The 14049-nt window shown below is 30.9% G+C and overlaps 1 protein-coding gene across 1 annotated transcript; it reads right to left on the minus strand.

Moving 5' to 3' along the window:
* Positions 1-1598: 1598 nt before the first annotated feature.
* On the minus strand, positions 1599-11434 carry LOC124939048 (protein ENHANCED DOWNY MILDEW 2-like). The gene is made up of 19 exons (XM_047479563.1): positions 11204-11434; positions 10580-11029; positions 10406-10502; positions 10089-10127; positions 9835-9995; positions 7121-7217; positions 6931-7029; positions 6561-6808; positions 6383-6466; positions 5839-6288; positions 5568-5715; positions 5354-5455; positions 4667-4759; positions 4184-4225; positions 3792-3902; positions 3282-3353; positions 2935-3053; positions 2714-2777; positions 1599-2615 (listed from the first exon to the last, which is right to left on the minus strand). Exons 2-19 carry the CDS (start codon positions 10987-10989, stop codon positions 1599-1601), a joined length of 3453 nt encoding a protein of 1150 aa, XP_047335519.1. The 5' UTR covers positions 10990-11029; positions 11204-11434.
* Between the last annotated feature and the right edge of the window lie 2615 nt (positions 11435-14049).

Raw genomic sequence — 14049 nt, forward strand, 5'->3', positions numbered from 1 at the left:
AATTAAAATGATTAATGGAAGTTTTTTTTGAAAAAATTAAGAAGTAGCTAGTTTCTTGTATTGTTGAAAATAAAAACCAATAAAATTCATTTAGGGTGATTTCCTGGTTAGTCCTTGAGTCTAGAAATAAAAAAGAACTAGAATAAAAATCCACTAAAGAAATAAACGAAAAATAAATAATAAAAACATAATATTTCCAGATATCTAAATTTTAAAACAAGTATTTCATTTTGAAAAATGGAGTGAATTTTCGGAAGAATCTTGTAATGATCAAAAGAGAGTGGTAAAACAAGACAGAAAAAAGAAATTAGAAAGTTAGAAGATATTCAATTTTTTAGTGAAGGATAAAAACTATAAAATTCTGCAATTGTTATTGTCTCTTCAACAATGTGTGATCAATTGAGAAGTTATATAAAGATAAATTAGCCAGTAATTTCTTTAATCGGCTAAAATCATTTAATGCAATGAATTGCATTTTCATCAATTACATTTGTAAGGTTTCAACATATGCACTTATATGCATTTAATTGAATATTTCTCATTTGCATATTGATATTAATACCTCATTTAATTGACTCATTCAATTTATATTTAATCCAAATATATTAATTTGTTTTTATGCAATAAAATGCATTTTGTAAATAAATTAAGCCTCACTTGGATTAATAAAAAATTTAATAGCAAATAAAATTGTCTTTTTTTTATTTTGTATGATAAAATGTTTTAAACTTTACAACTTTAATTAAGTTATTTAATTTAAACAACAAGACTATTATAATATTATATTATATATGATTTCTCAATATATCATAAAAATGCTACATTTTTGTTATTTTCCAATATTAACAAATCCTTACCGGATCAAATTGTAGAACTGCATATCTATTAAAAGACTAAAATTATAATTCTCTAACACTTAATAAACTTAAATCTAATTATAGATTTTCAGAATTTTTGTGTGGGTGTTTTATAGTACTATGTTCAAGCATGCAAAAAAAAAAAGCAGAAAAAGACTATTTACTAATCTTATTCATCTAAATGATAAAAAAATACTCATTAAAGAAATATGTTGTTGAGTCTCACGAATCAAAAGAAATATAATATATATGAATTAGTTATAGGAAACATATTTGTTTCTAAAAAAGTTGTATTTTTTTATTTTGAAAAAAATATACAAAATTAATTTTATTTTCTTGACTTGAATAACAATAAAATTCTTTATCAAGAAGGTTGTTATGAAATAATATCTGTATTATTAGAGGATACTAATTAATTATGTCATGATTAGAGATTATTTATAAGCTCCTGATATATAGTTGAAGGATCTTACAATTAGCTAGCTAGAGTAATAGAATAGAATAAAAGCAGTACTAGCTAATAATGTTGTTAAATGATTTGAGAGAAACAGCTTCTCTCTATCACATACAAGTTAGCTTTACAATTATCTGGTTTTGAATCTGATAGTAATAATAATAAACTAATGAATTAGATTAGCTAGCTAGGTGAAGTGGGGTGGGGTGAGACTAACCAGTTCATGGGCGGGCATCCATGCATGCAGATGAGAAGAAGGAGCCAGCCATTTACTTATATATAATGCATTAACCCCTCCAGCCGCCTGTGTTATACTTGTTAAAGTAAGGATTAGATCCAGAAGAAACACCCGGAGGAGGAGGATCATCAAAGCTAACATTGCAAGAGTTTAGAATTTCTTCATAAGGAAGAGGTGGTGGTGGAGTAGGAGTGAAACTATTACTGGTATGGTAAAAGGGATGATACTGACCAGGTCTGGTTGGAAAGGCACTTGGATGCGGAGGAGGAAACTGGGGCATCGAGTATCTCATGATCATCTCGAAACGTGAGTTGGCATTTTGTTGCATCATATCATAAGAATTCAAATGATTGAAATCATGCAGGTATGAAGAAGAAGGAGGAAAAGGAAGAGGGGGAGGAGGAGGAGGAGGAAGAGGAAAAGGAAGAGGAGGAGGAGGTGGAAGAAAAGGAGGAGAAGGAGGAGGAAGAGGTTCAAATTCAGGAACAGTCCCTGCCAAGTAACTGCTGCTGCTGCTGCCGCCACTGCTGTTTAGTTGCCCGACATATAAGAACTTATCAGAATTCATTTTCAAGGTTGAACCTTCCCCCATATGTCCATACAAATTGTCCATTAAGCTGCATGATGACTCCTCTTTATAACTATCCTTCTTCACTCCTAATGGTTTTGATGAATAATGCAGGTTCTGATCATCTTTAAGCATTTCATCTACATCCATTGATTCTACAATTTCTCCTTCAATCATTTCTCTTATGTGTCTCATCTCTTCATCTGAGAATGGATCAACATATTGATTTTCCCTCTTCCTCTTTCCTAACAATTGATTCACAGGTTGTACCCCAACACTTCCTTCATATCTCATATTCTTCTTTTTCTTCGAATTTCCAATACACTGCCCTTCATTAGTTTTGCGTTGGATTTGATCTACGTGCCCATGCTGTTCAGCTATCTTCCTATGTGTAGCTGTCCAATCCTGGCGACTCCAAAGATACAATGGTGGCGGAATGTGGTTCCAGTCTTCCAATTGGTTGTCATTTACATCCATAGATCCAGGTAAATAAAAGGACTGGGTAGATTAAAGCAAAAACTCATTTCCATTTGGCAGATTGTTTTTGCTAGCAACCAGATTAACAATTATGGAAAGTAAGAATCAAACCAACTTACCTTTCCAGCAAGAAACTTGACATCCTCCCAAACCAAGTCATAAGGAGTACATTTTCTGTCCAACCTGGACCCATTATTGGGCATAGAAAAAAATCACAAATTACTAAAGCAAGGAAGGAAAAAGAAAATAATAGTTGAGATCTAGATTCAGCACTAATAACATGAGCTAAACTGACTTATAAAGACATTGGTCCATGAGATGAAAAGGCGATTAAGGTTACCTTTCTGTCTCTTGTGGAACAATAAGAATAAGAAGCTTAGGTCTAAACTCAAGAGCCTTATTAATGAACTTGTTTGCCAGAGCTGCATTGACTCCAAAAGGTGGATTCAACCCCATGATCTGTATATATAGTGAGTATAGAAAGAAAAATAAAACCAATAAGAAGCAAAGAACAAACTTTTTCAGGTTTTGTGTTTTTTTTTTGTTTGTAAAGACACTTCTTCGCTTGTAAGACACAAATAGCAAGTTGTGGTTTTTCTGTGTTGGGTTTTCCCCATAAATTGGTAATAAAAGAAAATTTTGTCACTTTCCAAAAAAAAAGAGAAGAAAAGAAAAACAATGTCTTACCAACTTAGATCCTTCTAGCAATTCTTTTGGACGGACACCCATCCAATCTCTCTTCTCAAAGTTAAAATCATTCTGCCCATAAGCAATGAAAAAACAAATAACCAAATGCAATCCATATGGTAGATCCAAGTTAATTTCAGAAAAAAGAAACACAGATGTGCAGTAGTTGATTTTTTAAGACTTTCAGTAAGTCTCCAGTCTCCACTATTCTTCAGATGCCAAAAAACAATGAAACTTTTAAGTCCATTTTATTGCAATATGACATAAGCGAGAGTCGTTTAAGCCTAACAACAAAATCAATACAAAAACACAAATGTTCACCGTGTCACAAAACACAAATGCTAAAATATTAAAAAATTACTATTATATTCTTATATATTAATATTTTTTTACCCAAAACAACCTCATGGATTTCAATAACCTACATCAAACAAGATTATCTGAAAATAACCATTTAGTTATTAAATAACCCTAGATCAAACAAGTAGAGAGAGAGGGGGAGATTATCACCTTAGCTTGTATTAAATCATAATTTTTGTAGAAGCACTTTTTTCCAGTTTCATCCATTTTGCTCTTCATAAAACAGCTAAATTCATTGGCACCACAGCAGAAATCTACAATCTGTAGAAGAAACCCAGTAGGAAATCAGATAACCCAAATGCAGATATACATGATTCACAGTGAAAATGTGAACAATAGTGCTTCAAATAAATCATTCAACCAGAGAAATAAATAGATTTATCACAATGATATCACTAATTCAAACTGAATTTTAGACACTAAAATGACAAGTTGTCTTTCACGTGACATGATGCATCAAAATAGTCAACCTTCCAGTTTTCCAAATTCTGGCAAGGCATAGCTGAAATGCTTGAGAATTAAGATCTACAAGGATCTCTTACCATATCACCTTCTTGTACATAGCAATGAACAATATTAACAATCTGCAGATGAGAAATACAGTAGTCATGTTAGCTAGATTTAGATGAGACAGACAACAAAGAAAATGAAGACACAGCTTGAAATATAAAAACCTAAAGATTTTCAAATAGAAAGGCGTTGCAAGAGATAACACATTTCAGCAATCACGCATCAATTTTTACCCAAGTTGTTTTCCGAAAATGTAATAATTCACCCAAGTAAAAACCCTATTCATGTGAAAGATTATCTTTTTCTAGCTAGTTGGTTTTGTAATGAAAATCATAGGATTTTGTGACAACATATGCAAACTGGAACAATGTAGGGTAATTTGCAAATTGTTGAAGGAAATGAAACATGTATGGGTTCAATTGCCTACTTAACCAAATTTAAGTAATCCCATTTCTCAAATGTTGTTACATGTTAAAACTTACATCAGCTGACTAGCAGAAGCATAGTTGACTCACCTCTTTCAGTTTCTCTGCCTTGGTAAAATGACGTCCATAAGAAGTATATCGCATACCATAAAGAAATGGAGAAAGGTACACTCTTAGCTTGGTCTGTACCAAAATATATTGAATCAGTGATATCAATGCCAATAGAAGATATATAGAAAATGACATAATGAGCCTATTTGGCAGTGGGAGTCAGGCAGATTCTTAAAATTTGAATTAAAACACACATGTCAAATCTATACAATAACCAATTCTTTAATCTGGATTAAAACATTCACAGGCATCAATACCAAATACGCTCAATGACAATCATACGGTGCTTCAGAGCTTAATGCACTCTTCCGAGAAGATTACAGTTGTTGAAAAGATATATAAAAGGCAAGGACAAGGTCAATGCTGTTACAATGAACAGAAGAACGTGCTCTAAATAAATTTTACTGTCAAAGAAAAGTATAAATGCAAAATAATAAGTTAAGAGGACAAAACAAATGTTTTACTGCATGGAGTCCATGAAATACACAGACTACCTAAAGGCAGAACAACAGGTAGGCTTAAGTTTAACCACTCGTCAAGATGAACATTCAACAACTACTTTAAAGAGAAGATTAATGAAATACATGAATGGAGAGGAAACTAAAGGGCCATTAGGAAGGAAGATACTCTCATGATAATAGTTTAACAATAATTTTAGAAATAGACCTTCCATTTCTCAATCTGATGCAGAAGTTGAGGCTCACAAACAGCTTTCGCATCTTTAACGTCCCAGCCACCATTTATCTTATGTAAAGCTTCGCGAATAGCCTGTATATACTCAGTTACCAAGTCCAAGAGTAAGTAAAAGACCTTCCCCATGAACAAGCATCAGAGTAATTCCAATGCTGAAAAAATTAGAGTATTTACATTAAAAGTATACCTCAATGGATCCCTCCACTTTACCCAGTGTAATATACTTATCAATATAATTCTTTGATGAGTTTGCATGTGTTATAGGCAGCTTGCTGTTCTCTATGATGTCTTTCATTGTTATCATAGAAGAAGCTTCTGTGACTAAGTCTAGTATTCTGCATCTCACCATAGACAAATAATTAATATGCACCCAAACCTATCTACAACTATTGACAAGATATCATAAAATTATTTGCTCATTATCCATGAAAATGATGAAAGAAATGTTCAATATATACCTCCTTTGAGAATCAGCATCAAGAGATAACTCGTAGTCATCGCTCCTTACCTTTGTATGAAGCTCATTTGACATGGTATTTTTACCTTTGCGATCTGGCATTTCCTCCTTCCCGATTCTAACACCCTTATAACTCTTGGTATACAATGCATGCAGTTGATCTCCCAAAGAAAGCCCATGGCCATTCCTAGAGGCTATATTCACTGTAGGCGAAGTAGTGATCTTCTGAGGAATTTTAGATGAATTAACAACTTTCTTTCCATTTGAAATAGCTAATGATCTCCCAGTTTGCTTGTGAACTTTTGCCAAACTACTAGTACTATCCTTTGAAACAATTCTATCTATCCTCCAGAGTTTCTCTGATGCATATTTTTTCTTATTTTGCCATGCACCTGGAATTTTTAAGTGATTTCTCATTGGAGTTCCAAGTACTTCATCAATTTCATGATCTCTAACAAAGAAAATAAGAGACAGAGCATAATCACACTTCAGCGACTATGTGGCAGCTTGTTGACAAACATATAAGTTAATGTAATACCACTTACAAGCAATATATCAAAATTCGTTTTGGAATAAGATTGTCCCATGCCCTCGGCATCAATCCTCCCTGACTCTCAAAAGTGATCTCCCTAGTGGAACATGGAGATGGAATCCAAACACTGTGATGACTAATGCAATTGCACAATATTGAAAGCACACAATGCAGAAGTAAAGGAGGGAAACCTGGGCATGCATGTTCTATGATAGGATTTGGGGCAACGTCTGCACACAGCAAATTGCAAATCAAAGTCATTCTTGTCCTCTCCCTGTTTGCAGATATGACACTTGTGAATAGGACAGGTGAATGATTTCCCAGAAGCAATCTTCTTCTCAAGCTTTTCTGCTTCATCTGCATTAAAATGATGGAGAAGCTGTGCAACACAACGTGGGTGGTAGAAATAACCACAGGTGGCTGAAATGCATGGAAATACCTGAGAGTAAACAGGAGAAGTACAATATATAGATCAAATATTCAAGAAATTTAATAAAGATGAATTTAGCAAAAACAACTGGGAAGGAAACAAAGGATTATAACTTCACAAATATTTGTTACCTCTGCACCAGCTGATTTAGCAGATGAGCCTAACTTGCCACAAACAAAGCACTGATGCTGTTTGTGTTGACAATTTCCACATAAAAAAATTGGCATTGCCTACAAAAGAAGAACGAGATCTATGACAATGAAACTCTAATGGGGAGAGCACATCAACAATTAGTTGTTATCAAGTTTACATGGGACGTACTTTTATGCGATCCGTAGAATATCCAAGAGTCACACATGCAGATTCTGAGCCATCATTTTCAGTAGCATGAAATGACCTCAAGCACCTTCCATCACAACTATAAAATAAATCATTTTTAGTCTAGTTTCAGTAAGCAAATTGACTTCCAGAACATGTACAGTCAATGCCAATTACATGTCTAAGTACAACAGCCAAGACACAGTAAATATATTTGCTCTTTTAGCCTGTAAGGCTGTAAACAAGCAATCTTAATAATGATCAAATGGTAGGGTCTGAAGCTAAACCAATTCTATTGGAAGTAGACACAGTTTATGCATCTTTTCATGCAGAGCTAAAAAAAAATTACTGGGATATTTGTAAAAGACCTCCTCTGAGACTGGAGTTATTTGCAATGAGCTCTTTTTTGAGGTTTTAAAAGTTGTAAAGACTTCATTTCCTTTCTTTTCTAGGTGAAGTAAATAATAGAAACAGTTAATTTTATAGGACATTAAATCATAACTACATTTATTCCCTTGGTCCATAAATCATTTACAGATTAATGTCCAATTTAACCCTAAAATATAATTATATCTACCCTCAAAATTATAGGTAAGTTTAAATTTACTCTCAAAGTAATTATATTTACCATCTTAATAATCCGATAGTTTAAATTTACTTTTAAAATAAAATAGTTTCAAAAATGTTAGGAATTTTGTTATTGTTGCTTTGGTTTCTAGTCGATTTATTCTGGTTCAATGAATAACTTATGGTAGTTAATTCGGTGTGCATGGAACATGTGAGGTTTATGGCGATCATCAGATTGAGAGGGCTTTCATAAGGCCCATAACAATTAAAAAAAAATTAATAATGAAATTATATTATTAGAAAACAATTATATTATATTTAAGTAAAATAAACCGAAAAGAATAATAATATGATATTTATTTCATAATAATAAATTTAAATATATGAAAATAGTTAATGTGTTTTTCATAATTTAAATAATGTGTTAATTAATTAAATAAATCAAAATTGTAGTTAAAATATATTATAAAGAAAAGTGTAAAAAATGGAAGAAAAGTTAGTGAATTTATTGTACAAGCAAGCTTGTAACTGGGTGGATCAGGTACAACTTAGTACCTTCAAAAGTTATAATTAAATACCTAAAATATTATTGTATAAAATTATAAAGACCAAACAATAATATTACTTTACTGTAGAGATACCATGTATTATTCCCAGTATACCACTTAGTACAACCATAGACAGATATATATATATAAGCATAACAAAAATAATATCATTTTTTTTTATAAAGAATTAGTTCTATAATATATAACTCAGCAAACAAAAGTTATAAAAATAATATATACTAGATTGTTTAATTAGATAATTTAAATTAATTGATGGTTAAAAGAATTTGGAAGTAGTTCAAGTCTTTCATGTTAATTTGAAGGTCTTTATGCACAATGACTAGGTAAACTAAAAAAACTAACAAAAAAAATACATCAAAACTATATATAAAATAAAATAAAAATAACAAAAAATAAATAAAAACTATAAAAAAAAATTAAAATAAATAACATGTAATATATTTTTACCCCATAGAAAGTCAGATCACATTCAAACAAAAAAAAAAGTCAGATCACATTTATTAAGTGTAGAAAAATTTTGGAGGCAACAATTGTGGTCTTACATTTTTACCTGTAGTACTATCATCTTAAGACATATTTTATATTATATTACCAAATCATGCTACTAAAAAATAGCATAATTTATTATTTTTTTTAGTTTTCACCCTATTAGTATATAGTGTTTTCATAAGTAAAATAAATGAAGTAAATTTTTTTCTATTTCGAGTTACTTCATCTTATCCAAAAAGAACTTTTGATGATTGACATTTATACACTTTATTTTTTGTATAATGGCCAATTACTAAAAAAAACAAGTTATAAATTTTCATTAAGAGAAAGGAGCTGACTTTAGAATAATAGAAATGATTCCTAACTGATTAAGTAATTGAGTAAGGTCTTTTAACTCATTTCATTGGTTAAGTTTAAATGTATCTTGTCACATTTTGTTTTAAGAAATGCTTATGAGAAATCAGAATCCAAACTCATATATAGTTACGTAACATAATTATAACTATAACACATAGGAACTCACTGAGGTAGCCCAAGTGGCAAGTGACAAGAGTGGTATCTATCGATTCCCACTTAGAACATATAGGTGCCTTACTCATATAAAGAAGCTCTATTCCTACCATAACAGAAATTACCAAATAAAGTTAGATCTCTAATAACCCCTTTTCTTACATGATCCATTTGCATAACTATAAGCTGAAGTAACAAGACTCTGTACTGACATTCACCAGGATGAACTAGAAATAGTATTACCAAATATTAAGAAGAATGAGCTCTACTGAATGCTTCTAAACTTACAAGGATAAGACCCAACAACATCAGTCCCCATTTAGAAACACTTTTTAAATTTGTTTTAAATCTGGATCCAGGTAAAGAAACATAAATAATTTTTTGAACTTGTTTCTGACTAAGTTTACTTTTCACATTCTTTTTTATCTGGATTGAGAAATATCAATAAAAAGTGTTTCCAAATGGGTTCAAATGAGGCCCAAAAATAAATAAGGCAATATAATCACATGATGAAATAACAATAAAACAATTATAGTAGATATATATATCATGGAATAGTCTAAAAGGCAAGGAAAGACATACCACAAAAGTTCACCTCCATTGTCACAAATGGAACAGACAGTATCAAACAAGGCATCATCGTCATCAGACCCTTCTTCTTCATCATTTTCTTCTATATGATCATCAACAATGAATTCAGGCCTTGCCATGGTCCGAAAGTCCTGATCAACCAAATCCAATTTCTTGATCAGAGCAAAAAAGGAACAAAATCTTCTTACAGAAGCTAGCAAGTGCTAGAATCTATAATTCTTTTAGTAAGGGGGATGGAAAATGACCTTCTTTAGAGGCTTCTCCTCAAGAAACTTAATCAGAAACTGTTCAAAACACAAATATACAAGATAGTTAATACAAAAATATTCCAAGATTTGTAAAATAGATAAAGAGGCATTGTTGTGCAACTAAACAGAGATAGAAAATTGTGCTTAGATTTACAATACTATACCCACTCTAATACAAAAAAGAAAAGAAAGATATCTATGTTGCATGCAACAAATGATACTTTTTACGAATCTTAAGAAATACCCAACAAATAGTCGAACCATGCAAGCTCTCTAACGTGGCTACAATTATAGAGAAGAATAGAACTACAAACCGCAGATTTGGATAAAGTTTTGTCTCTTCTAACAGCTTCACCAATTAGAGCTATGTGATCTACCAAATCATTCTCTGATGGCCTTGGATCATAGGAGCTGCACATTCACCCCCAACATTGAGTTTATTCACATAATATAGATAATAAAGTATCACATTGATTCATATAACAAACCTGAATACCCTAGATAACTGCCCCCAAAGGGCTTTCCTGGATAATTCAGGATCATTCTTCATCAAGCATAAGCAGTGAACAGTAATCAAGATAGTCCTGATTATCCTCTCATAAGACTTTCTAGGCTTTTGAAGCAAGATCCAACGATTTCCCTTTGAGAGAACTGATATCTCTGGTATTCCATCAGATATATTGAACTTCCACTCTAGGACCTGCTTATAAATTGTTTGAAGCCCATCATCACCAGACCCGTGCAAGAATATAAGTTTACGCTGTCCATCAAGCCTCTCCATGTCATTCCATCTAACTGGTAATTCCGAAAATGAAATGGAGTATTTCAACTGATCAACAAAATCATAGTTGGAAACAGCATGCATAATCTCTGTTTCATCATCTGAATATTCAACCATCCTTCCAAATTCCAATGGCAATGCTATATTGCTATTACACCTTCAAAAGACGCAGTAAGGGTTAAGAAATCTCACTAGAGCTGTTCTGAAAACCAAGAGAGTAACCGTACAAAAGGGTAATGTAAACCCAGACTTCCAAATGTGCAAATGTGCAATCTGGGTATAAAACAGAAGTAGAAATCGTTTAAGTATAATGTAAAACATGAATGCATACCTCCAAACCCTAATAAGAATAATCGCTGAAGATGGCTGATTACAGTAGTACTTTACTCTGGTATTCTCTTTTGCAGAGAAAGAACAAATTTCGAAATGGGAGATAATGAAGGTAACAAACTGATCATCACAATACAGTTTACGGGAGAATTCCTTTCCCTGAGGAATACAAAGTGAAATCGAAAGAGGGTTTCATGAAATCAAACAAATTTGAGAAAAATTTTCAAACAGCACACGGCTAAGTTTGGTATGAGTTATGGCAGAGTGTATTGATGGAGTTTTACTTCTAAAGCTTACTAAAATTATATACTAGGCCCCACCTATGACAACAAAACTTATCATTCTTTCTCATATTAATGATAATTTTTAAGAAAAAATCAAATTGGAAACTTGGGTTTAGTCAAAAATATACAAATTTGTTAAAACCACACTAGTTTGAGACATAAAATATGTCTTTTATAAATAGTTTATAATTTTAAAACGCTTTAAATTTGAGTGGATGTACTTCAAACGACAAGGTTGAATTGAGTATGCTAGCACCTTACAATTATAAAGTAAAAATAATTTAAACCTAATAATAATTTACACTTATCTCAATTTGAAATTGAATAACACTTACAAAGTTATATGGGATGTTTCCGTAGATGATAATTAATAGTAGAGATGACAATGGGTACCCGTATACCCGATATCTGTAGGTATCCGATGATCGGGATCGGGTATTTAAAATCGGGTTCGGGTCGGGAAGTAATAAATGTTACCCGATTGGGTTCGGGGTCGGAGATGGATAGTGTTGGAAACTCAAACCCGATATCCGAATATTAATATATATATATATATATTGTTAAAATTTAAATAACTTTTTAAATTCTACCTCTTAACCATCATTATCTTAACCATAGTCACAATACAATAAATATTGTATTTATTTTCTCTTTACCTAAAACCATAAGTAAATCAATATCATTCTAATAATTGTTTCTCTCTAATTAGTCACTTTTAATCTTCATTTTTTATTTTTTTCAACTTTTATCTTCAACATTCTCTAGTTTTGTTCTTCAACTTCTATTTTCAACATTCTTTCTAATTTTTGTTCAGCATCTACAACATAACTATGCAAGTAAGTAATGTTTTCATTTGAGTTTTTCAAATTTCGATATTATTAGTTTAATGTTATTTATTATTTAATAAAGTTATGCTTATTCTTTTAACTTTTATAATATTATACTTGTTTATTAACTTAATCTTCGATCTCTATTTTGTAATTTCTTCTTCCTTTTTAGCAGCAACAAAGACGAAATTTCTGTAACTTTTACAAGACTTGCTTCAAGAAGAATGTATTTTTTTTTGTGAGAAAATTGTCTTGCTGATGAATATTTGGAAGTTTATGTTTAATTAAGTATATATTGTTGTGTCTATTTTAAGTTTATTTATTTATATTTTGTAGTACGAATGAATTTATATTATGTAGTATGAATATATTGTTGTTTAAGTATCTAATATTTATTAATATTTTTTGGTCAATTATATTTTGTAATAATATATTAATTAAGATATTAGATTTAATTTATAATAATTTAAAATTACTTTAGTCTAAATATGTTAATTAAAAAAATATTTTTTTAATATTTTTTTAATATTTTGTATATTTTAAAATAATAAATATAATTCCACACTTTAATCGGGTAATGAGATATCTGTCGGGTATCGAGTACCCTAAATCAGGGATGTGGATTTAAATAGAGATATCCGTCGGGTTCGGGGTCAGGTATTAAAATTAAAATCGGGTTCGGGGATAAGTACTTCACTACCAGACGGGTATGGTACCCATTGTTATCCCTAATTAATAGACATGTTAAAAAAATGACTTATTGAATAGATATCCCTACTATTTTATAAATAACTATTTGAGTAAAAAAATTCTAAAACAATTAACAACCCAACCAAAATGGGTATTTATGAATTATTCATAATGTTATTTGTGTGGTTCTATCTCTAGGTAGTCTCTTCTCTAGCTTGATCCAACGGTGTTGAAACATGATCATCCATTTTACTGGCCAATGAATGACTGCCATGACAGTCAGTGACGTCGTCCTTTTTGTTTTCTAATGAAAAATTCAAATGACATTATCGTAAACGTGAAAGTGGTAGAGCATTGTCGTTTTCCCAAACAAGAATTCTGTCATTTTCAGAGCAGCAGCGCCCAGGTCGACTAGTCATTCAGATTTGATTTTTCTTTTTCTTCATTTCTCACTAACACCTTGTTTGATTTTGGGATTTTCGATAATAAAAAATATATGAGTACCACTTCAATCATTTAAATACATTTCATCCACCAATATCTCATAAATATGTTTTGAAAATTGGGACTTATTACTATTTTAACTATCATTTTGAAAATTGGATTGAAGTTTAAAAAAAATTCTAAAGAGAAAAAAAATAATGATTGATGATAATTTTAAAAAAGTAATGATTATTTTTTATTAAAAGACTAAGGGCTTGTTTGAGGAAAGAATTTTTTGGATTTTATCCAAAAAAAAAACCTTATTTGATAAAAAAGTAGAAAAAAATTAGTTTTTAAAATTGGAAGACTAATTTACCTTTTGACTTTAGAGGATATGATGTAGGTAAAAAAATGATAATTTAGAGAGAGAGAGAGTATAAAATTAGAATATAATTTTGGTATTTAAATGATAAAATTATTTGATTTAATGGTTGATAAGATGTTTATGTTTTTAGATAAAAAGTGGATTTTATCCTAAAAACCTTTCATCAAACGAGGCCTTAAAGGTATTGATATATATATAAATAAATAAATAAATTAAAATAAATGGTATTTTAGTATTT

Source organism: Impatiens glandulifera, chromosome 5 (assembly GCF_907164915.1).
Source record: "Impatiens glandulifera chromosome 5, dImpGla2.1, whole genome shotgun sequence".
NCBI classification, from domain to species: Eukaryota; Viridiplantae; Streptophyta; class Magnoliopsida; order Ericales; family Balsaminaceae; genus Impatiens; species Impatiens glandulifera.

Excerpts from the sequence above, each read along its gene's own strand:
- LOC124939048 (XM_047479563.1), bottom strand. The coding sequence starts at position 10,989 with ATGGTTGAATATTCAGATGATGAAACAGAGATTATGCATGCTGTTTCC. Across the intron at positions 7,218-9,834 it reads AATGGAGGTGAACTTTTGTG|TTGTGATGGAAGGTGCTTGA; the intron begins GTATGTCTTTCC and ends TTTATTTTATAG. Across the intron at positions 4,226-4,666 it reads AGGCAGAGAAACTGAAAGAG|ATTGTTAATATTGTTCATTG; the intron begins GTGAGTCAACTA and ends TCTCATCTGCAG.